This window comes from Erpetoichthys calabaricus, chromosome 11 (genome assembly GCF_900747795.2).
Source record: "Erpetoichthys calabaricus chromosome 11, fErpCal1.3, whole genome shotgun sequence".
NCBI lineage: Eukaryota > Metazoa > Chordata > Cladistia > Polypteriformes > Polypteridae > Erpetoichthys > Erpetoichthys calabaricus.
The window spans coordinates 45,897,374-45,923,847 of NC_041404.2; the positions used below are offsets into that span (position 1 = coordinate 45,897,374).

Genomic DNA, 26,474 nt, shown 5'->3' on the forward strand with positions numbered 1-26,474 from the left:
TGTTGGCCCCTTTTATATTCCCCCTGAAGTGCTCCAGGTGGTTGAGTTCCGGCTGCACTTCTGGGTATGGCGAATACACTGCCCATAATGGCTCAGGAGTCCCAGCTGCAGCACTCCGTGGCGGTGCCTGCGGGACCCAATTCTGATTCCCATGGAGCCCTGCAGGAAACCAAGGCACCGCTCCAACCCAGGGGGACTGCCATCTAGCGTCCAGGGGGAGGTATTGCACCGTCCATGGCTACTCCCTCTGAACATATGGCGAAGGGGCATCCGGGCCAGGGTCCACCACACTAGATACGAATGAAGTACCCTGTAATATGTTTATTTCACTGACACTTTAATTTACTATTGGGATCATATGTCCCAGTGTCAAGGACAATTCCGATTTCAGGCTATGAGTCCCAATAAATAACTGATTAATATCAAGCTTTCTCGGTTTTAATGGGCTAACTGTCTAATAAAGTTATTCCAATACCGCAAACGTTGCTTCACCTAAACAAATACCATCACACTATACACAAAAGCTGGTACTAATTAATAACTTGTGTGAAATTTAAAAAACATTGATCAACAAGAAGCAGACAAAAACAGAGCACCGGCATTTGTTAGTTAAGCACTGTGTGCAATTCTGTTTATTCATCTGTGAACATGCTTTTCTTTCCATGCCCTGATCCCTGATCCCCTTAATGATGATTAATGATGATGATGATGATGATGATGATGATGAAGCAGGCCAGGCATCATGAGGATGGGCGTTATGTGTGGGCATACATGCTACACAAGTGTCCTGGTCTGAGATTTCAATTATCTGGTCACCCTATAGTTTACCATCAGAGTGCCACATAATGACCAGTCGCTGTAATAAAGTTTGCCTTTCACTGTTATTCCCTAACATTTGTCATAATGGAATAGATTTGTAAGAACCATTTCGCAAAATTACTAACTCTAGATATGCTCAAGCAAATAAGGAATTAATTACAAGTTTATTTTTTTTTTGGTAATATTAAATGACACTTGTGTGTTTATACTGTGTGTGTGTGTGTGTGTGAGTGAGAGTGGTCCCTGTGATGGGTTTTCAGCCAGTCCTGGTGTGATAGCCTTTAGCCACTGCAAACCTGATGTGGATCCAAAAGGTTCTAGAACTCACCTACTAAATTTAGTCTATTGATGACTACAATGCCTGCACAGCCTTCGAACACTGATTGTTAGGCCATGTGTACATTTTCTAACGTGTTTGCATATGTAGCTGGAGTTTTTTTTTTTTTTTTTCTGTCCACCCTGGCCTTCGGACCTTACTCCTTTCTATGTTAACTAATGTTGTCTTATTTTAATTTCTTATTTTGTCTTTTATTTTTCTTCTCTTCATTATGTAAAGCACTTTGAGCTACTTTTTGTATGAAAATGTGCTATATAAATAAATGTTTGTTGTTGTAGGGTATGTAATATTTTAATCAGAGTTTTTAATGGGTTTGTATGACCTTCTGTGTACTTTGCTGTCTCGTGTTTACAGAATATTCTTTATTGTGTTATAATGATGGTACTTTATGTTGGGAGCATGTGCTGATAGCACGTTGGCACAGCCACCACAAAACGAACCACCTGGATTGGGACCTGAGTGCAGTAGGTGGCACCTCAGCACCACGCTGTAACAGTGTCAGTATTTTTTAAGGTGGATGAATGTGTTGATAGTATCAAAATGTAAAGTGGCGATAAGCCTATAAACCTATAAACAGTGGGATAGCCAGGCTCAATCTTTGTTGTTAAAAACAATAATTTCCTTCATAAAGAGACTTGTAAGGACGTTATATAGATAAAAGACTTTTATCTGATACAATGATGTAACCAGCTCTAGATTTGTGACAAAAATCCCCAACTTATTTTGCTTTATTGTTTCGTATTTACTTTCTTTTCAAGTATCCTTGTTATAGTTTTTATTATTTGAGGTGTTCTATAAAATAATGGTTGACGAATTAATTATATGATTTATTAGCCCAGCATTACGTTAGGTGCAGCAGTCTATGGAGGACAGCGGTTTAGAAAAAATAAATAAATAGCATCCATCAAATTGAGATGCAAATTTACCAAACAGAGAATAAATTCCGTTCAACAATTTCAACTTTTTTGTCTCTTTAATATGATTATCTTTGATTCCTGTTCTTTTCATTGTTTGAATACTTTTCTCTTTGTTATTAAGAATTCCGGACTCTTTCGTTAACACTGTGAGCATGATCTTCTGACTGCTGGCGAACAAAAAAAATCTATCTTAATGTGGTTATGCGGTTTGCAAATGAGTGATACATCGGAACATTTTAATCAGAAGCGCTACACGTCCGTATCTGTAAAAGAAAAGTGATTTTTTTTCTTTTTTTTGCTTTTTCATTAAATTCATGATAAAAAACAACAATGGATTTGAAGAAACTGGAATAGATATAACCTTTCTGACACCAACAAATAGCGTTCATCATGTGTAGCAAGTTGGTTTTGGTTTTTGGTTTTCATCTGTTTTTCTACACGGAGATCACAGGTAAGAGTGAAATGTTTTAAACCTCGACAGTACTGTACATTGCATTGTTGCTTCTTTTTTGCCTTCTAAATCGGCTATTCTTTAATGTATATTTATAACGCTGAGTTTTAGCCCGGATTTATTTTGGTTAATTTAAAGTTATAAATCAATAATTTACCTAATCCATTCATTATCGATCCCACTTAATTCAGTTCAGGGTCATGGTGGTCGAAGCCTAACCTGCAACATACAGGAGCCAGGCAGAAACCAGGTAAAGCGCGATTTATGAGTTTAAGGATGATGGTCAACAGCAAACGCACAACGAGAATGTTGTACTTAGTACGGGTCTGGCAGGAGCTGATCTTCAGGATTGAAGATCCATCGTAGGGAACAAATGAATGAGACGAATACGACCTCAGTTTTATTCCGTCTGCCGTTAGTACCCTAACGTTAACGTTCTACTTAACCTGCGCCGTCACATTTAAGGGCGCACATCTTAAGACATTCTGTCTACGTCTCGTCGTCTGCCTAGGCTGTATAACTGAATAATATCGGAATCGATCAATATTAAACATAAAAGGCATCGTTTTGAAAGACATTGAGAATAAACACAATACATACATTTCCAATTTTCCTCTTGGAGACAAATAAAGTTCTATCTTTATTCAGCAGAAGTGTGTCAAGAAACACTCCTTCATAACAATGGTAATACTGTACGCCATTAGAATCTATCTATCTATCTATCTATCTATCTATCTATCTATCTATCTATCTATCTATCTATCTATCTATCTATCTATCTATCTATCTAAATGATTAAACGATGAGAGCCCCTCAAGGTTTATTTTATGAACAATGTGACAGTACACATTTAAACCCCTCAACAAGCCACCCTAATACCAACTCCCTAACCCCCTTTTCAAGCACAGTGGAGCTTCAGTTTACCAGTCAGAAAAAATGGTAGACATATACACTCTTAAAAATAAAGGTGTCAACGTGTTTTTTTTCTGGGTGATGCCATAGAAGAACAATTATCCATCCATCCATTTTCCAACCCACTGAATCTGAACACAGGGTCACGGGCGTCTGCTGGAGCCAATCCCAGGGCACAAGGCAGGGAACCAATCCCGGGCAGGGTGCCAACCCACCGCAGGACACACACAAACACACCCAGTACACACTAGGGCCAATTTAGAATCACCAATCCACCTAACCTGCATGTCTTTGGACTGTGGGAGGAAACCAGAGTGCCTGGAGGAAACCCACACAGACACAGGGAGAACATGCAAACTCCACACAGGGTGGACCCGGGAAGCGAACCCAGGTCTCCTAACTGCGAGGCAGCAGCGCTACCACTGCGCCACCGTGCCACCCAAGAACAATTATTTGTTTCCAAAAGACCTATCTATATGAAAGATCCAAAAAGAAGCTTTATTTAAATCTGTAACAATTCCCATAAATAACCATGAATAGGTGATGTCAGATTCTTGAAATACCAGTGGACTTCTGGTTTTAAATTGAATTTTGCAGCTTAAAGTCACTCAGGCTGCCTACTATACATTAAAGATGTGTTTTGTCCATACATTAAAAACCTTTTCAAAGGCCTTCCCAGTATGAAATAGTTCTTTGTCAAGCAACTGGTTCTATGAGGAACCACGCAACCCAGAAAAGTGCTATTAGAGAACCGTGTAATGTTGGCTAGTATAACTTGTTTAGACCTAAATGCATTATTATTTACAAGCAACTTAATAATGTAACATGCCACTAAAATAACTCACATACAGTATTTTAAAATATGATTGATTCATTGTTTTTCTTTATTGGATAATTCAATTTCTGTATTATTAATCTATTCTTGATTACCTTTTTGAATCATACCCAATCCCCATTCCTATTAGTAATCAATGACTCTATTGTATTTATTTTAAATTCTTTTAACTGCTAATTGAGAGAAAAAGTAGTTGTAAGTTTTGGAAGCAAGATTTGGGTTGCGTTAATATCAAAAATACGGGGCTTAATTAGATAATAATGATAATAATAATAACAATAATAATAATAATAATGAATTTATTTATAGAGCACCTTTCCCATGCTAATCTGACCTTGCAATAAGGAGACCAGGGTTCATGTCCCAGGTTCTCCCTATGTGGAGTTCACACATTCTCCCTGTGTTTGTGTGGGTTTCCTCTGGTTGCTCCAGTTTCCTCCCACAGTCCAAGGACATGCAGGCTAAGTGGATTGGTGCTACTAAATTAGCCTGAGTGTGTGGTTGGGGTGTCTGTGTGTTTTCACCCTGCGATGGACTGCCGGCCTGTCCAGGGTTTGTTCCTGCCTTGTGCCCTATGCTAGCTGGGTTAGACTCCACCACCCCCTGTGGCCCTGTTTAGGACTATGCAAGTTAGACAATGGCTGATTGACTATTCTTTAGAGTAAAATATCTTTTGTTTCCATGAATGGAACACAAGTGAAGTTCAGACACTGAGCTCTACCATTAAACTTTTCAATCGGCTTCTTCTGCTGTTTTTATTTAGGACTTTAACCCTTTGCAGTCGTATTTAATTTTCAACGTCACGCTACATTAGTCGTAATTAATTATTGAAAAAACGCCAATAATTACAGCAGTTATTTTTTTCAAGCACGTAGGAATAACACAGGCCACTTTTCTCGACCAGGCGACTGTGCAAATCGGTCAGAAACTTGCAGGGCCACCAGCGGTGGCCTGACGACCTATAGCGCACTTTTTACTAAGGACAGTTTTCTGGCCTAACGACCGCAAAGGGTTAAGCCAGCATTAAAATAACAAAGAACAGGCATTTGTTCACAAGTGCTGTATTTCCTTTGTCTTAGTATCTCTGCCATGGGCACTTCTCATGGCTAGTGATGAGCAAAAGAGCCAAACTTGCTCCATTTCAAAAAATTTGTTTTGCATGCAGCTTTGCAAATTCAAAGTTATGTAAAAAAAGGAGTTACACATACAGTATACAAGGTAAATTTTCTGTTGCTAAAACTAAAAGTGTTATGACTACTAGGAAAAGGTTTGTGATCAACAATGGAATTTAATACTTACGATGTTAAATGACCATAAAAAGGAGGGAGCAAAATTTGTTATCTTACAATAGGCATTGGCCAGGGCACCAAAAGTGCCTAATGAAAATGAGCATCACAGACAAAATGCTAACAAAATATTTATTGCAAGAAGTCCTCACACTAACTTGCGTTTCTCTCCCTTAACTCTTGCAAACATTTGAAATTTTTATTGTTAAATGAATTCATTGATCGAGTGCAGGCTCCTAGGTGCCACCATCTTTCATTGGTGAAGTGCAATCACACAATTTGTCACATGACAACAGCAGTGGCCCTAGCAAGCAAAAACAACATGGCTGCAGCCATCTAGAAGTCCACACAATGAAAAGTAATTTAAAATGATCTCATTGGTAAATCAATAAAATGACAATGAAAAAGATTCCTAAAATGAACTCAATTGATTTTACAATGGATTCAGAAAATATTCAGACCCCTTCCCTTTCTGCACACTTTCTTGTGTTGTAGACTTAATATCAAATAAATAAATTTGCCCTTTTTGTCCATCACACTTCATTTGATATCCTACCTATATCACAAAGTTTTGCAAACTTATTAAAAATCAAAAACTGAAATCTCTTACTTACGTAAGCATTCAGACCCTTAACTCAGTACTTTGTAGAAGCTCCTTTGGCAGCAATTCCAGCTTTGAGTCTTCTTGAGTGAGTCTCTACAACATTTACACCCCTGGCTTTGGGCAGTGTATTCCACTCTTCTTCTCAAGTTGCATTACATTGAATGGGAAGGGTCGGTAAACTACCTTCTTCAGGTCCCTACACAGCTGTGTTATGGGGTTTAAGTCTGCACTTGTCTGGACTACTCAAGGACATTCAGAGACCTGTCCCATAGCCACTCCAGTGTTGTCTTGGCTGTTTAATTCTAGTCATTATTGAGCTAAAAATTGAACTGCCACCCCAGTCTGACATCAAGTGCATTCTGGAGCAGATTGTCTTCAAGGACCTCTCTGTATTTGGTTGCATTCATCCTTCCCTCAGTTCCAATAAGTCCCTCTGTCCTTTCCACTGAAAAGCACTTCCATAGCATTATGCTACTTCCACCATGCTTCACAATAGGAATGGCATTAGGCAGGTGATGAGCAGTTCTTGGTTTTGGCTCAGATTTAATGCTTAGAATTCTGCCCAGAAAGTTCCATTTTTTGTTTCATCAGATCGGAGAATATTCTTCCTCATGCTCTCAGAATCCATTAAACTTTAATATGCTTTTTACTAAAGAGTGGCCTCCACCTAGCCACTCAACCATAAACACCTAATCAATAGAGAGCTGCTGAGATGGTCACCCTTTAGAAGGTTCTCCCATCTCAGCGGTGGACTTCTGAAGCTCTGTTTAACATGACCATTGAGTTTTTGGTCCCCTTCCTGACCAAAGCCCTTCTTGATTTAATTTGGCTAGATTGGCCAACCCTATGAAGTAGTCCTGGTGGTTCCAAACTTCTTTCATAAGAACATAAAAAATTTGACAAACGAGAAGAAACCATGCAGTCCATCTAGTCCATTTCTTTAAGTAATCGCTAAGCTTCATTTAATTTCTTGAGAATACTGTGCTCCTGGGAACTCTTAAAGCTTTAGAAATGGATTTATCCCCTTGCCATGATCTAAGCCTCACCACAGTTTTAAGGCACAGGTCTTTGGACATCATGGCTTGGTGTTTGTCCTGACATGCAGTGTGAATTGTGGAAAATTATATCCACAGGAAAGCCTTTCTAAATGATGTCCAATCAAATCAGTTTGTTACAGGTGGACTCTAATGAAGTTCTCAAAAACATCTCAAGGAGAACTAAGATAAATAGGATGCACCTGACCACAATATGGAGTGCCAAAGGGTCTTAATGCTTCCATGAATGAGACATTTCAGTTTTTAAAATTCTAAGAAATTTGCAAACCTTTCTGAAAACCTGTTTTTACTTTGTCATTATTGGTTATTGAGTGTAGATTAATGATCAAAATGGCAAATTTATCCACTTGAAATTAAATCCACAACACAATGAAGTGTGAAGAAAGTGACAGCGTCTGAATACGTTCTGAATTCATCATAAACATTCTAAAACTATCTTGATCACAATGCATAAGGACAATATGACACAAAAACCAGGCTGATATAATGACACCAACACACCTACTACATTTTTGAGATGTAAGAAGAAAGTGAAATACCCAGGAAAACAAATGCAAGCACTTGGAGGTAATGTACGCTCCACCCTTGTAGTTCTCATACCCAGGACTGAACTTGGCACACTGCAGCTGACAGACATTAGCACTAACCTCTACTGCACCATAAAGGCCTACAAAGTCAGGCATCAGCAACTATTTTTGTTTTAAAGTCTAACATTAGTAATCACAAAAGCCAAACTGAACACCCATCCACGATTTTTTTCTCCTTCTTTGTTCTCAGCACTAACAGAGTTCACTGTGGGCTCTTGTGACTGTGAATCTGAATGAACAGGGTCAGAAAGTCAATCAATAAATAACAACAATTTGCAACTAATTGCTGTTTTTGGTATTTTTAATGTCATCCATGGCTCCATACTTAACTCTTCTACTGTATATATTTATTTTACTGATTTTTGACAGATTGTTACTCTGTTCAGACTTGGCCAGGATCATCTATTGCACTGCCTTGTGAACTGAAGAATGGTCTGTCGAGGCTAAAACTTGATGGTGGTCTTTCATGGTACCGTTGCTTTGGCAAGAAATGTGACCAGCTACTTGGGACTATTTCAGCTACAGGCAACATCATTCATATAACAGAAGACAGAAGGATATCAATTGCAAGAGAATCGACTAAACAGCACAATTACTCTCTTGTAATTCATGATGTGTGGAAGGCTGACCAGGGTTCATATCAATGCTTAATGTATGATGCCAAAGGAATTGTGTCAATGCAAACAATCCTTCTCCAAGTGCTTGAAGGTAAGATGTATCACATGTAGATAGATAGATAGATAGATAGATAGATAGATAGATAGATAGATAGATAGATAGATAGATAGATAGATAGATAGATAGATAGATAGATAGATAGATAGATAGATAGATAGATAGATAGATAGATAGATAGATAGATAGATAGATAGATAGATAGATAGATAGATAGATAGATAGATAGATTATTTATTAATCCCAATGGGAAATTCACAATATGCTAGACTTTACCTCCTCTGTGTTAACCATAAGCATGATTCCAGCCCGGAATTCTATGTAATTACGGTTATTCCCGAGTCAGATTCGGGTGACATGATGATCTGCTTTACAATTTTAACCACGAAAAACTCTTCATGACAGTGTTCTGTTGCCATCTAGTGGATGCAAAAACATCATGCTGCAAAAAATCATGAAAATATCTATGCATTTCGTCACTATAAGGTAAATCATCAATATTCATGAGTAGGGTGGAGCCTTCAACCCAAAACACAATGACGTAGAAATATAATAATTCATTACATTTATATAGCGCTTTTCTCAGTACTCAAAGCGCTATCCACACAGGGAGGAACCGGGAAGCGAACCCACAACCTTCCACAGCCTCCTTACTGCAAAGCAGCACTACCACTGCTGCGCCACCTGTGAGGACAATATGAAGCTACAAAGTCCATTTTATAACAAACTGAAACTGAACCATTAGTTGAATCAAGCAATAGTGATGACAATGTGTATTGGTCATCAGATGTCAACACAGATAGTGAAACTGATGCATGCGACCAAACGTCTTGATATGCCTGGTGACTTCAGTCAAATAATGCTGCAGCAGGGTGCAAGTAGGTGTGTGGCAAAAGAGTCAAAAATGACCAAAAATTCGCACCACTTCTTTTCAGGTTGGCTCTTGGAATTATAAGCAGACCTTCATTTGAAGATCTAACGTTATGACTTGGAGTGTAAGGGGACAAACATTCCAAAATATAGGATGGGGCAAAATTATTTAAGGCTTTGTAAACCATTAGTAGACTGAAAACCAAAGCGTGAACTAATTTTTCAGTGTTATGCAAAGTTTTCAGAGGTATAACTTTAGCTAAATTCTTTAAGTGAAAAAAGCAGTACTAGTAATCTTATTAATATGAGATTTAAAATTTATGTTAGAGTCAATAGTTACCCTTAAATTCTATACCTCTGACTTGACTTTTAAACCTAAGGGATCAGGTTTATTTCTAATACACTCACTATATCCATTTCTGCCAATCATTAAGATTTCTGTTTCCTCCTTTTTCAGTTTGACGCCATCATCATCTGCCTGCTCCTCAAGGCTTTACTCTCACCTGGACAAAGTTGGCAGCACAGTGAGGGTGTATGGTTTTTGATTTCTCCATTGCCTTCAGTGCACCATCCAGCCATCCCTATTAAGGGGTAAACTCTGGGTAAACTGGATGAGCTTATGGCATCCTGGATAATGAACAATCTGTCAGGCAGGCCACAGTTTGTTAAACTCAAAGACGGTGTTTCTGATACAGATGTGAGCAACAAGGAGCAGGCCTGTCTGCTCTTCTCTTCACTCTGAACACCTCAGACTATAAATATAACATCAGGTCATGTCACTTGCAGAACTTTTCAGATGATTCTGCAATAATGGGGTGTATTGATAAGGGGCAGTGACACAGAGGAGTCAGGTGGAGAATTTATTTTCTTGATATATGTAGTGAGAAGTTAAGCAAAATGACCCCTTTTATGGACTAACTAGGCAGATTACAATATGCAAGCTTTCGAGGCAACTCAGACCCCTTCTTCAGGCAAGATGTAATCTTCTGCCGGGTCTTCAATTCCATGTAGTAGCTGTATATTTCGGTGTCTTGTATGTCTGTAGTACTAGGGTGTTGTACTGTGTTAGCCATTATGGATGTAGTGAGAAGTCAAGCAAAATGACACCTTTGATTGGCTAACTATAAAGATTACAATATGCAAGATTTCGAAGCAACTCAGGCCCCTTCTTCAGGCAACAACAACATTTATTTATATAGCACATCTTCATACAATAATGTAGCTCAAAGTGCTTTACATGATGAAGAAAAATAAAAAAAGACAAAATAAATAAGAATTAAAATAAGGGAACACTAATTAACATAGAATAAAAGTAAGGTCAGATTGGCCAGGGTGGACAGAAAAAACAAACAAAAAAAAACTCCAGACGGCTGGAGAAAAAAAATAAAATCTGCAGAGGTTCCAGGCCACAAGACCACCCAGCCCCCTCTAGGCATTCTACCTAACATAAATGACCTCAGTCAGTCCTAATTTCATTCAGGGTTCTCATGGAAGAACTTGATGATGACGGTCATGTGGACTTCTGGCCTTTGATCCATCAATATAGGGACATCACGGTGCTTTGATCAGGTGGTGGTGGCACAGATCGCCACCACAGAAAACTGGAAAAAGAACAGAAGAGAGAGTAAAGGTTAGTACGGATTTTGGAGCCACCATGAATGATAATGATAATTAATTGAATATACAGAGCATCAGGATTAAACTAAGATGAAGCTATGAGAAAGCCATGTTAAAGTAATGTGTTTTCAGCAGTGTTTTACAGTACTCCACTGTATTAGCTTGGCGAATTCCTATTGGCAGGCTATTCCAGATTTTAGGTGCATAACAGCAGAAGGCCGCCTCACCACTTCTTTTAAGTTTAGCTCTTGGAATTCTAAGCAGACACTCATTTGAAGATCTAAGGTTACGATTTGGAGTTTAAGGTGAAAGGCATTCTGACACATAAGACAGAGTGAGATTATTTAAGGCTTTGTAAACTATAAGCAGTATTTTAAAGTCAATTCTAAATGACACAGGTAACCAGTGTAGTGACGCTAAGACTGGGGTGATGGGCTCGGATTTTCTTTTCCTTTCCTTTAAGATTCTGGCTGCTGCATTCTGCACTCATTGTAATCGATTTATGTCTTTTTTGGGTGGTCCTGAGAGGAGTGCGTTACAGTAATCTAGCCGACTAAAAACAAAAGTGTGAACTAATTTCTCAGCATCTTGCAGTGTTATAAGAGGTCTAACTTTTGCTATATTTCTTAATTGAAAAAAATGCTGTCCTAGTAATCTGATTAATATGTGATTTAAAATTCAGATCAGAGTCAATAGTTACTCCTAAATTCTTTACCTCCGTCTTGACGTCCTCACAGGTGGCGCGGTGTTAGTGCTGCTGCTTTGCAGTAAGGAGACTGTGGAAGATTGATAGATAGATAGATTGTGGGTTCGCTTCCCGGTTCCTCCCTGTGTGGATAGCGCTTTGAGTACTGAGAAAAGCGCTATATAAATGTAATGAATTATTATTATTATTATTATTGACTTTAAATCCTAATGGATCAAGTTTATTTCTAACTAGCAAAATACCCGCGCTTCGCAGCGGAGAAGTAGTGTGTTAAAGAGGTTATGTAAATATATATATACATATACATATATATACATATCTACATATACACATATCTACATATACATATATATATACATACATATACACATCCACATATACATATATATATACATATACAAATTTACACATCTACATATATATATATATATATACATATGTACATATATATACATATAAATATATACATATCTACATATATATACACATATATATATATATATATTCACGGCATTCGTAGTCTGAATCACAATCTGATTGTATGGGTGGTTACCTACCAGGTAACGCTTATGGTTGGCCAGCAAGTCAGCTAACATCTGCCACGGTGCCTTCAGTTGTGAGAAGCAGATTATAGAATGGTTGAAAATAGTTTACTGTCAAATAATGCAAAGAGTACGCGACACGTGTTTCGCCCTAATTCTTGTCTCATCAGGCGTACACACTCACTGCACTCCCTTATGGGAATCGAACCTCGGCGCTAGAGGCGAAGCCACTAACATTGCGCCACGGTGTGTGGTTCATTTATTTGACAGCATGTAGATCGGGGTAATTACATTCACGGCATTCGTAGTCTGAATCACCAGCTAACATCAGCCACGGTGCCTTCAGTTGTGAGAAGCAGATCATAGAATGGTTGAAAATAGCTTACTGTCAAATAATGCAAAGAGTACGCGACACGTGTTTCGCCCTAATTCTTGGCTCATCAGGCGTACACACTCACTGCACTCGCTTACGGGAATCGAACCTCGGCGCTAGAGGCGAAGCCCCTAACATTGCGCCACGGCGTGTGGTTCGTTTATTTGACAGCATGTAGATCGGGGTAATTACATTCACGGCATTCGTAGTCTGAATCACAATATGATTGTATGGGTGGTTACCTACCAGGTAACGCTTATGGTTGGCCAGCAAGTCAGCTAACATCAGCCACGGTGCCTTCAGTTGTGAGAAGCAGATCATAGAATGGTTGAAAATAGTTTACTGTCAAATAATGCAAAGAGTACGCGACACGTGTGTCGCCCTAATTCTTGGTTCATCAGGCGTACACACTCACTGCACTCCACTTACGGGAATCGAACCTCGGACGTCAGCGCTAGAGGGGCTTCGCAGCGGTGAAGTATTGCTTTTAAATTTTAATTAAGAAGAAAAGAAAACCTTTTTAAATTGAGGGAAAATATACCAATAACAATTTGTTAAGGATCTGTTTTTTTGTGAAGCTGCCTTTACACAGCCTGTCCACTGTTTTATAAACGAACGCCATATAAGGCTGTCCTTTCTCCTTGCTTAGCGGTTCTGTATTGTTTTATTGTTCGTTTATTACGATTGTTATAGTTCTCTTTGTATACCACGTTGTCAGTTCAGCACTCCGGTTGTAATATGACCAAGTCGTGCAAGCTTACTGTTGAGAATGCAACGTATAGTTGTACAGGAGAAAAGCAATCTTGCCAAACTTAATTTAAACTTACAGTTTACACCGTGCTTTGTTTCCGCCTTAGTTGCACTTATGAATATGCTTGTATGCGTCACTCGCTCGCTTCTTATTGTTTCACTGCCTTCTCAATTGTGTAATGAATGTTTTCTTCAGCGCTCTTTGGGGCTCTTCCTTGTTTTCTACGTACTGCGTTCACAGTCAGTTCACGTGATTACGTTGGAGGCGTGATGACGCGATACGCAACCCCACCTCCCACGGCCAGCGAGCTGCAGTCCAATACAGTATATGGACAAAAAGAGGTTCCAGTTATGACCATTACGCTTTGAATTTCGAAATGAAACCTGCCTAACTTTTGTAAGTAAGCTGTAAGGAATGAGCCTGCCAAATTTCAGCCTTCCACCTTGGAGAATTAGTGATGAGTGAGTGAGTGAGTGAGTGAGTGAGTGAGTGAGTGAGTGAGTGAGTGAGTGAGTGAGTGAGTGAGTGAGTGAGTGAGTGAGTGAGTGAGTGAGTGAGTGAGTGAGTGAGTGAGGGCTTTGCCTTTTATTAGTATAGATAACCTCATTATATCCATTATTGCCAATCATTAAAATTTCTGTTTTCTCCTTATTCTGTTTGAGAAAATTACTACTCTGGCAAGATGTATTTTATGATGTATGTCTGCAACTTAACATCTGCAAAACCAATAAACTGACTTTCAGCACTCCTAACAGCCTCCATGACCGGTCATTATTCAGGGAGTGGATGTGGAGGTGATGCATCCCTACAAGTAGTTGGGGGTCCACATTAATGACAGGCTGGTCTCATAACAGAAAGGAAGTGTATAAGACAGGGCAGAGCAGACACTTTTTTTCTTACGAGAATGCACTTCTTTAATGTGGTTAGTGACATCCCTTACATGTTCTACAACTCTGTGATGGCCAATGCGATTTTCTACACTGTGGTGTGCTGGGCTGGTAACATCACTTCAAGAGAGGCCCACTAAATTAATTACCTAATTAAAAGGGCAGGCTCAGTTATTGGACACACACTGTACCCCCTGGAGGTGTTAGTGAAGGAGAGAATTAAAACATAACAGAGTGCCATTATGAACAATGCAGCACATCCTCTCTCTGACACTTACTTACTGGAAGACTCTGTCGTCACCATTGTGTGTTTCTTGGACTTTGTATGGTCTTGCCACTGTTTTGTTTCAGCCTATAACCCATGACATTGTGTAAAGGAGATAATTATTCAAACACAATTATGATTTTTGTTTGTTTTTTTTTCCCTGTTAAATAAAGCAAAAGACCTGAAAGTGAACACAGAGCCAGCAGCCTCATGGAAGCACACCATCACTCAGCCTTCCTATACCACAGAGGAGATGTTGGAGAAAGCTCCACTGTCCATGACATTTACAGTTCTTTTGTCCTGCAGCTGTGTTGCCTTGCTGCTTCTCATCCCCTTCGTTTGTCTTTGCTACCAGTATAAGACACTGCAACAAAGGTGAGCCAAGCTATTGCAATGCTTCCTCTAGAAACCACAATGATAAGATAGCCACTTAGATGTAACAAGAGATTATTGCTGCCACCCTTCCATGACGATTAACACCAAAACAAAAAACACAATTTGGGTCATTTACTGTAAGTGTAGGTTGGTTGCATTAGCGGCCCTTGAGCCTTTTACCTTCCATACCAAAATGATAAAGGGAAATAACCGATATCATTTTGCTACCATAGCTTCATCTAATATCAATCAACTCAAAAAACTGATTATTTTAAATTAGCGGTTCTGAGCGGTGGGGCCATGATAATGTTGTGCATAATCCATTTAGTCAGAATTTGACTTCTCCCTTCCACCAGTGGAGAACTGGCCGATGTTGTATGCCTCAGCAGAGGTAAAACAGCTCAGAAAAAAATGGTAGAACTGGTGAGAGGGTACAATGGGGAAAGAAGAGTTTTGTGAGGGTGGAGTGTGGTGTGGTTTGGGGTAAATGATGGGTGGGTACAGGGACATGCAGTCAGGCTGCCTCACCTGTCATCATGAAAAGTAAAAAGAAAAAAATAATGATAACATAAAATAAATGTGTCCACTGGTCTGTGCTATAAATTTGTTTTCTGTATGATTCTAATAATTTTGATCATTTTTATAGTCAAAATTGCTGAATTGGTGCATTTTCTGTTCAAATACAGGGGAGAAACGTGAGGTGCAGCAGTGACGAGCCTCCCCTCACCTCGGACTGCACTCTCCCTCACACACATGGGGCTGATGTATGCAATTAGTGCATGCCTGTTGCTGTCTCTCTGTGTGTCACCAATATAATGTTTGCAGACATGTTTATTGTACACCCTGACTTTCAACAGTCTGGCTAATATCTTTAATGAATGTGGGTGACATATTTAGTCTTACTGATCGGACATAAAACCGTAGTGAAAAGGCACAAGGTGAGGCAGACAGTACCGTGCCGCACTGAAGGGGGCACATGTGAGCCCAACAGGTCCTCGTTGTTGCTTTTCTTCTACGCAGAGGTGCCAATAAGTTAGCGATATCAGAAAGTCAAGTGCAATGCAGCGGGCCGTTAATTTTTATTTTGTGTTCCAACTGACTGCCAAAATGAAAGATTAAGATTTTTAAAACTAAAGGAAAATAAGGAGGAATTTTACAAGAAAGTGACGGAGATTTTCACGGAGAAAGATAGATGCATGGACTTCATTTACAAATTAAGGTAAAATCATAAACGGTTTTCAATTTTATAAAAAATGAAAAAAGTAAGGAAAAACAATCCAATATTTAAAAACTCAATTTTGACCTTTTAGCCTATCCTTTTGTTTTTCTTGTTACCTTTTTGTTGAACAGTCTGTTTTAAAATTGATTAAAGCATCAGAATTAAAAGCATTTTAAAAACAACTAAATATTTCAATTAAGGTAAAAACTGAAATCTGTTTTTGTACACTACTCAGTACTATCATTGAATATTGAATAAGTATGAATTGTGGAATTGCAATTGCAAATTTAGAACACATGGAGGGTGAGGACCAAATGCGCTCCCTCCACTCTCTCTCGCCGCTAGAAATGTAACGTTCTTTCTTAGCCAAATATGCGCCTTACCGACTGTATGAGTGTGTAAAGAATGCTGATGAAATATGAAACATAACCAGCAGTCAATGTGCAGGCTGCCATCTGAATACTGGATAAGCTACTCTTTGGGGTTCATATATTTGTAAACCTCACTCAGAAGGAGTCAGTGCCTCACCAGCCTTGAATCTCACCGCACGTCACTGATGGTATCTCATTGAAGAGATAGCAGGACTGACACATGCTATATTCCTTACCTAATTCTGCCCATGGGTCACAAGAGAGTTACCAGAGTCCACCTTGGACCCTATAAATGTGTGTATATAAGGGCAACAACCTCCGCAATGTGGAAAAAATACGACATGCTACAACCCACAATCCTAATATTTCATATAGGAAAAAGGTGTGACTCAAAACACACCCTCAATTTCTGTAAATAAACACACACTAATTTTGACAGATAGGTGTCCCTTGGCACATGTTGTTGGAGGTGATGCAGGAATATTGGCTAACAGGGCCTATCTTGTAGACATGGACAAATTTGTTGATACCCCTCCATGAAAACGGAAGATCCTACAATTGTATCTGAAGTAACTTAACAAAAGTAATGGCAGTCATCGTTGTTTATTCTGTAATTAATAAAAATCACACTTTAGAGTTTTGATTCAACAAAATATTGCAAATAATAACACAAATGAAAATGGCATAGCACCCTTAACTTAATATTTTGTTGCACAGCCTTTAGAGGCCATCACTGCCAACAAGTGATTCTTGGAGCCCTCCAAGAGACTTCTGCATCTGTCAATTGGTAGTTTGGCCCATCCTACCTTAGAAAACTTCTCCAGCTGTGTCAGGTTTGAAGGAGGCCTTCTCCAGACTGCATGTTTCAGCTCTTTCCATAGATTTTTTGATAGGATTCAAATCAAGGCTCCTAGAAGACCACTTTAGAATAGTCCAATGTTTTGTTCTTAGCCGTTCTTGGGTGTTTTTAGCTGTGTGTTGGAGGATCCATGATCTGAGACTGAGACAGAGCTTTCTCACACTGGGCAGTGCCTTTTGCTTGTCTTGATAGTCTTGAGATTTCATTATTCCCTGAACAGACTCAAGGAATCTCGTGCCAGATGCAGAAAAGCAGACCCAAAACATAACTGAGTCTCCTCCATGTTTCACTGTAGGTATAGTGTTCTTTTCTTTGAAAGCTTCATTTTTTCATGTTTGAACATGGAGCTGATGTGACGTGCCAAACAGCTCCAGGTTTGTCTCATCTGTCCAAAGGACATTGTTCCAGAAGTTCTGTGTCTTTTCATTATGCATTTTTCTTTCAACAGGGGAGTCCTACTGGGTCTTTCTATTGAGCCCACTGTCACTCAAAAAGCAATGGATGGTGCAATCAGATACTAATGGACCTTGACCTTGGAGTTCAGCTTGTATCTCTTTGCATGTTATTCTTGGCTTTTAGTCTACCATTCTCGCTGTCCTTCTGCCCATTCTGGAGTCGATTTTCCTCTTACGGCCACGTTCAAGAAGTTTGGCTACAGTCCATTGGACCTGTAATTTCTTAATAATATTTGCAACTGTTGTCACAGGAACATCAAGCTACCTCAAGATGGTCTTATTGCCTTTGCCTTTCACATGATTGTCTATAATTTTCTTTCTGATCTCCTCAGGCAACTCTCTTTTGCTTTGTTCAGTGTGGGACACACGATGATACCAAACAGCAGAGTGACTACTTTTCTCTATTTAAATAGGCTGAATGACCGACTGCATGATTGGAGACATTTGTAATACTAATTAAAGAAAACAGCTAGTCTGAAAAGTCACTCTAACCCAGTTATTTATGATCCTTTCTGGGTGTACCAACAAATGTGTCCAGGTCATTTTAGAATATTGTTGTAGATTAAGCAATACTTGATCTCTTTTCATACTTGCTTTGCTTTTCTCAGTGACATATCAAAGGCATACAGGCCTACAGGGGACAATTGCTTTTCATTAAGTCTCTTTCAAGAGGCACACAGAACTTTTGTAATGAGCTGTAAGGGTAATAACAAATTTGTCCACATCCATATTTGTTCCCTATATGAATGTACTGAGAGTTATACTTTTCGCTAAGTCGAATTCAGTCACTGTGGGTGTCAGGCCCCATCAAGGCTGTTTCTTGTCACCGCTCTTGTTTGTGGTTTTCATGGGCAGAATATCAAAATGCAGCCAAGTGTGTGAGGGTGTCCATTAAGGGATGCTAGATATACCATCGATGCTTTATGCAGATGATGTTGTCCTCTTTGTCTCATCTGACTGTGACCTTTGGCAGGCACTCGAGTGATTCACTGCAAGAGCGTGAAGTGCCTGTGATGAGGATCAACACCCACGATTATGAGGTTTCTCTCAGAACAAAGTGAATTGCTCACTCCAGGTGAGGGGGGAACAGCTACCCTTAGTGGAGGAGTTCATGAGTTTCAGGATCTTGTTCACTTGTTCACAAGAAATGAAAAAAGGAAGCATGACAAGTGGATTGAGCATGATCTGTAGGTGCTGTTCCAGTCTATGGTGGTGAAGCGAGAGCCGAGTCTTAAGACAAAAGCTCTCGGTGTACCAGTTCATTTACATCCCAGTCCTCATCTATGGTCACGAGATGTAGGTAATGACCGAAAAAATGAGAGCATGAGTAGAAATGGCAGAGATGAGTTTTATTCACAGGGTGGCTGGTATGACACTCCATGATAGGGGGACAGGATAGTGAAGCTCAGTGATTCAGGAAAGCCTCAGAGTAGAGTCACTGTCCTTCTGGATATAAAGGAGCCAGTTGAGGAGGTTTGGGCATGTCATAAGGATGACCCTGGGTGTCTCTCCTTAGAGGTGCTCCAGGCAGGTCTTACTGGAAAGAGAACCTGCAGCAGACCCAGAATATGCTGGACTGGCCTGGGAATGCCTGGGAATTCCATACGAACAGCTGGAATCTATAGTTGGGTATAGAGAAGTCTCGGCTGATTTGCTTGATCTGCGACCCTCACCGGGTTCAGAAGATGAGAGATGATGAAATGTAATAATTAGACCCACAACTCCCCTTCATTAACTATTTAAGTGTCCTCCTGTTTTCAAATGAACAGGACAACCCTGTGTGAAGTGGATTACTTTTATTTTATAAAGGTATTTATTTAACAATATTTTAGCAAACAAAATATATGCGTTTTGCACTTTGTGAGAATACGGTGACTTGACATGCAAATTATTCAACAAAAGTAGCATGAGATTTTTTTCATGAACATTTTTTAGATTGTTTTGCTGTTGTCCAGCTTTGGTCACCATTGGCTCCTGTCCTGTCAGAAACATAAGATTTTTTTTTTTTTCTGAGTCATCACTACAAACTACTGGGGGAAAATGACATAGAAAATATACAATTTTTGGGTGGAGTATTCCAACGGTGTCCCTGTGTTCTTGCTGAACTTATTTTAAAGTAACAGCCTGCATCCACTATACCAATTCCTTTCATAATTTAAAAACCTTTGATTTTGTCATCTGTTCATCTACGGTTACTTAAAAAGTTTAACTCTTTAAGTCTTTCCTCATAACACATACCCTGCAGTCCTGGAATCAGCGTAGTCCCTCTCTCTCTAGAACTCTGTCATGTCTGTTTTGTAGCTCAGAGACCAAAACTGCACGCAGTACTCCAGGTCAGGCCTCAATGGAGCATTAAATAACTTAACCCCCTTTGATTTGAAAGTTAAATGTTTTATTTCTTTTTCTTCACCTAAGGGTCATTGCTACACCTCTAAGGCCCGTCCCAGATGTCCAAGAGGGCATTACTGGCTTTATGCTACATGGAGAACACATCTACTCAGAAATTCACCTTTCAGACAATGAAAATGCACTCCAAAGGAGTCTTTCAGGTCAGATGGCGTTCTGCTTTTTCACCTTATTAAAAGGGTGTCTGTGTATCTGTGTGTTTGTTAAGTTGCTTTGTCTCTGTCATTCCAATAGATAACATTGATAACATTTATTTCTAGAGCACATTTTCATACAAATGATGTAACTCAAAGTGCTTTACAAGATGACGAAAAAATATATATAAAAACAAAATTAGGCAATACTAATTAAAGAAAAAAGTATGATCCGATGGCCAGGACGACAGGAAAAAAAAAAAAAAAATGAAACTCCAGAGGTCTGGAGGGAAAAAAAGAACAAAATCTGCAGGGGTTCCAAGGCCATGAGACCACCCAGCCCCCACTGGGCAATGATGAGGAAAACAACAGTGACTCCTGTTTATCTCTTAAGGCAGCCTGATCATTTTTTAGCTAAATAATTTACTTAACGTCAAAGGTGATGCAAGGTTAAGTGAGTGCAGTCAAAAGCAACAACTTGTTCTCAGTTTTTCAATTCTCTCTTTACCTACACAGTCTTTCAAGAGCTAATAACTAACCATCTTTCCTCTTATCGCACAGCAGTCTCTTTACTCAAGTCTATCGTGCGACTTTATTAATTACATTTTTTTTATTGTAATTATTTAACACTACAATACATACAACTCTAACCTATACTGCAACCTAATACATATAAAACAGACCACTTACATTCTAGTCATCCATTTCTAAGCCAATTACGTGATTCTCATTTGTAGGGAGCTGGTACAAATCAGGATGATAATTCATCACAGAGCATACATACACTCAGTCAACATTTTTCTAGCTAATCTAGCACACACATCTTTGGGATCTGAGAGTAAAACTTAAGTAGTTCATGAAAAAACAACTGTAAAAAAAGGTGGTTGAATCTAAAAGTATGCTTTTTTCAATGCAGGAAACATTTTTACCGCAAATTAAAAGCAGTAGGTATTATAACAGGACACCACTGTAGACAAGAAAAGCATTAAAAGAAATAATTAAATAAAAAAAGATAAAAAATATATACAGTGGTCAAAGCAATAACAATTCCTCAGCCTGAAACATTTGTACCAGGGTTCTAAACGTAGGTTGTTACAAAAACCACAATAACCAAAACAAAGCTTAATTTGTGCATAATAAATAAGCTCTGTTGGGCTAAATAGCCTGCTCTTGTAAGGAATAAAAAGAATCATTCACTATGCACTTCTACTGTAAACATAATCTCGGCAAACGGACTTAAAAAAAACAAAACAAACAAAAAATAAAAACCCACTGCAGCAGCACTCAACAAGGATCCAAATTCTAACCCAGAAATCCAAGACGACAATAGGCCAAAGAACTCCTCCCTTAAAGGAGACATAAGGTATTTGACAGGGTGATACTGTCATATAGATCACGCGTCACAAACATTTGTAGTAATAAAATGCATTACTACAAATGTTTGTGATGCACCGTCTGTTAGAATGACAAATGCAATACATATTTCTCTGTTATATGCCATATCATTTGGGATTTGAAAAAGCAGTGTTAATGTTTGATGATGATGTGCCATGTGTTGGAATGATAAATGCAATACATTTTATTACTATAAAAATTGCAAAATATATTCCAACAGATGGTGCACTGCAAACATTAACACTGAGGTCTACGTTGATTATTTAGATTTCAACTGTAAAAGACAGGAGGTTCCACTGAGACCCAAATCCCAAGACACACCACACTAAACAGTCCAAGGTGTAAAATAAAGGGTTTTATTGCACCAAAATAGCTTCTTTGCAGACCAATCCCACAATCTTTCAATAAACTACACCTCATTTTCCTCCTCCAGGTGAGGTCTCGATTCTGAGTCCCTGGAGGAGGCTGGACAGCTTGTTTTTATGTCAGACCCGCGAGTACTTCCAGCACCAGGGCATAGCCCGACAGAAGCACTTTTGGTTCAGATGGAATTCTCCCTGAGGCAGGGAGTCATCTGCCTTCAATGCCCTTTTGTGGCACCCAAGGACCCTGACAGGGTTGTCCCTCGGGACTACAACTCCCATAAATCCCTGCAGGTGTCTTTACTGGGTCCACGCCAGCGGAGCACTGCCATCTGTCATGCTGGGGTTGAAAGTGCACTGGTTGCACCAACTCCCCTTCCTTATCCATTAAGTTATCCCTAATACTAATTGATGCTTCAACTACATCCTGGCTGGGTTTTGACTCCTTTCATACTGTCCTTCCATTATGGCATCCTAGCCGGGAAATGGTCCAGCACTGTCCTCACACGACCCATTTTGGATGGGTAGCACAGCCATTTATTATATAGATTAATTGTTGTAAAAGCGGTAGATGGCTCGATTTCAGTTTTGTGCCACTGTTAACAGAACAAACCCCAGCGAAGCACTCAATTCACATGTGGTGTATGACAGTCCTATTCACAACTTGTGTGATTTTGGGGGGTGGCCATCATGTGACAGGATGAAAAATAAAACTTAGCACCCCACTGAGAGCCACAAACACAGATACATACAATGAGGGCATCAACTCCGCTGCTCTTCACCAAAATCCTGACTTGCAGTGGATCGATTTAGGGGTGATGAATCCACTTCTGAATTTGGAATTTCTCTACCACACACAATTTATGTGAGCTATCACATTCAGTGAAAAATACCCTTTTGTTTTTTTAACATTTTTGTTATGGCATAAGTATTTTTCCTGCTCAGAATATTATTAAGATTATATTTTGAGCTATAAAATGTCAGTCTTCCTCTTTCTATAACATTAAAATCAAATATTTGCCACAGATTTTTGCTCTCAATCACTTGCTTCTTCTTCTTCTTCTTTTGGCTGCTCCCGTTAGGGGTTGCCACAGCGAATCATCTTCTTCCATATCTTCCTGTCCCCGTCATCTTGTTCTGTTACACCCATCACCTGCATGTCCTCTCTCACCACATCCATAAACCTCCTCTTAGGCCTTCCTCATTTCCGCTACATAAAATTTGCGGAAGGCAGTGTCATTTTAATTGTTATGCTCTATGCCAGTGTTTTCCAGCCTCGGTCCTTGGGGCACACGGTGGCTGCTGGTTTTTGTTCCAGCCAGCTTCTGTTTTTAATTGGACTCCTGGGCTAATTAAGTGATGTGTTATTTCCTAAGTTCTGTGTTTTGGTAACAAACAACTAAGTTTTGTAAAAAAAGAAATATATATATATACATATTAAAATGTACCAAGCAGTTATATGGGAATAATGTATTTTTTTCTTTTTAACAATATTTTCATCTTGATTTTCATGCTACTTTTCTAGGTGTTCTAATTGTTTCATTAATCCGTTATTTTCTAATTAGTGGGTCTGACGCTAAAGTAGTTGTAGCCTTTGATGATTCCGTGTTGTTTGCCTGGGTGTCTGCTCTGCTCGTTTTTAATTGTCATTAATAAGATACAATGAAGGAGGAAAACTGCACAGAGAAAGGGTAAAATATAATAAAATCAACAAAAGAGAGTTAAGCATTTAACTCTAGAGCAAAAGCAGAAATATTTCTAAATGTCTTATAAATGTAAAAATCATGCTGCTGTGCTTTTCTGAATGTAGAATAAAAGAAAAATAATAGCAGCTAATTAAATGAGCTCAGTGTTATCAGGTGTTGTCACTGATTAGGAATCTGGTTGGAACAAAAACCTGCAGCCACAGTGGGCCCTCAGGACCGAGGTTGGGAAACACTGGCCTATGCTACCAATCCCATTTTAAAAATCTAATTGGTTATCTTAAAAAGCTTATTTTATAATATTTGAAAAGCCTGGCCTAAACTTGTTAACTCCTGTTTTTTAGTGTCTGACTATGAGTACATCAATGAAGGTGTGGACTATGAAATCTTAAGCAAAGTTACAAGATCAGTCAATGGTAAGCATTACATTTTGTCTTTCTTTGCTTTCCTGCATGATGATCTCAGTACTGTAGTATGGTGGATGACCATGGTGACTGGACTGTTTAGTAGTCTCTGGTTTTGTTGCAAGTGACAAGTTTCAATGTGACTTTTCTCAGTGCTGGGTAACCACAAGTCCATCTAAAGTGTGTTGACGCCTTCTATTTTCCATTGTGGCTTTGCTTTACCAAGAAAAGTTTTGAGCTCTGTGGGTTTGATATACAGGTAGGAGACAAACAAAAATGGAACAGAAGCCTAATGTGGCATTTCCAAAAAATAAATAATGATAATAAACATAAAATAAAATAGTAGCAAATGGCACACTTGATTATTAACAGTAAGAAATAAAAGCAGTATGACCAACTTCTATTATAACTTGTCAAGAAGTGCTGAAGATTTGAACATTTTGTACATTCACTATGAGAGGTGAGTTGTGCTCAGTAAAAGCCAACAGTCAGGACAGTAATGGCACTTATGTGGGCTTTTGGCCCCTTCAATAGAAAACCTGGGGAAAATATCATAACAGAGAAGAAAGGAGATGGCAGGAGTGGTAGGGTAGACAGACAATGAAAGGGAAGCACCAGAAGGCTACATTTAGTCAAACATTTGTTATCCTAACGTATACCAGTGCTTTCCAACCCTAGTTCTGAGGACCCCCTGCACCTGCAGGCTTTAATTCCAACCATTTTCCCAATCAGACACTCATTTTCCCTTTAATTGATCCCATTGCTAAATTTGCTGGTCTTTTTTTTCTTTCCTTATTATGCATTTAGAACTGAGCAGTAGTGTGAGGTTTGCATTTACAGCATATTTTGAAGTATTCATATTTTTGACATGTCTTTAAGCAGGGCCATCTTAACAGCATCATAGGCCCCCTGGGCAAAGTAGTGCACTGAGGCCCCTGTTTTGATAAATAAACAGAAACATACATAGGCATCGGAAACATCGTGGGCCCCCATTCTTCTGGGGATCGTGGCCAGTGCCCTTTGTGCCCATATATTCAGATGGCCCTGGTCTTAAGTTCTTAACTATGTGGACGAGTGTAGAATGCAGCTGAGCTCCCAAGAATACAGGACAGAGACAAGAAAGCACAATGCAGTAAAGCAAACATATAGACACACACATTTATTTATGTATAAGATGGGGTTAAATCTAAGTAATCAACGTGGACCTCAGCGTTCGCATTTGCAGTGCACCATCTACTGGAATGTATTTTGCAATGCATGTAGTAATAAAATGTATTGCATTTATTATTCCAATATGCATTGACACAAATGTTTATGATGTGCTATCTGCTGGAATGACAAACACAATGCAGATGTCTCTGTTACATATCATTTGGTATGAGATTCATAAAAGCAGTGTTAGTATTTGTGATGAGCCATCTGTTGGAATGACAAATGTATTTTATTTTATTACCACAAATGTTTGTGATGCACCATCTGTTAGAATGACAGAGAGACAGGAACCAGATGGACAGACAGACTCTTATCCTTTTATTAAGGTGGATTTATGAAATTATTTAATACACTGGGGCACTGGGGTCAACATTCAAACCACAAGGAAAGTGCCCCACTGCTGGCTTCACCAACACCTCTTCCAGTAGCAACCCAGGCTTTTCCTGGTTGGCCTCAGGCTGGGCCCAAACATGCTTAGCTTCAGGTGGATTACCTGTTCTGAAGGGCATGTGACATGGCTGCTGGCTATGGATCAAGTACCTGATGACTGGCAAGTTACTCCAGTCCATAATATGTGACACAAAGCGGGTAACAGTACTTTCAGACTAATATGTCGTACTTCTGTCTCATTTGAGGTTATGGAAAATAAAATCATGTGCACATCTGCTAGAGTGTTTCATGGCCGCTCAAGCCTTCATCTTTCCTCTTCACAGATGTCTACAGCACACTGAGCCAGGGATTGGAAAAGAGACCTCACAATGAGGGTCTGGACGGATGTAAAGAATGATGACTGCTCCACCTTATAACACTTGCATTATACCAGGTTACTAACAGGCAGCTAGCTGGGGTTTTTAAAGGTCTGGGCTGTGTAAGTTAAGGAGATTTCTGCATCTGTTAATAAAAGGTCTTTATTGTATAAATATGGGATTTGTATTCCTCCCGATTTGTTAGATTAGCTGCACTTTAAACTCCTCATTCTGTGTTTCTACTGTGTGACAGAACCTTCTGCACCTCAATCATGTAGTGCCACAACGTGAAGAGTATCTTTAGCATTTCTGTGTTTTTTTTTTTTATAGTCCTATAATACTAT

At 39.2% G+C, this 26,474-nt stretch overlaps 1 protein-coding gene across 1 annotated transcript; it reads left to right on the plus strand.

The window, feature by feature from the left end:
• The first annotated feature begins 2,399 nt into the window (after window positions 1-2,399).
• On the plus strand, window positions 2,400-26,474 carry LOC127529610 (uncharacterized). The gene is made up of 6 exons (XM_051933742.1): window positions 2,400-2,524; window positions 8,173-8,511; window positions 14,663-14,864; window positions 20,184-20,317; window positions 24,113-24,184; window positions 26,098-26,474. Exons 1-6 carry the CDS (start codon window positions 2,464-2,466, stop codon window positions 26,169-26,171), a joined length of 882 nt encoding a protein of 293 aa, XP_051789702.1. The 5' UTR covers window positions 2,400-2,463; the 3' UTR covers window positions 26,172-26,474.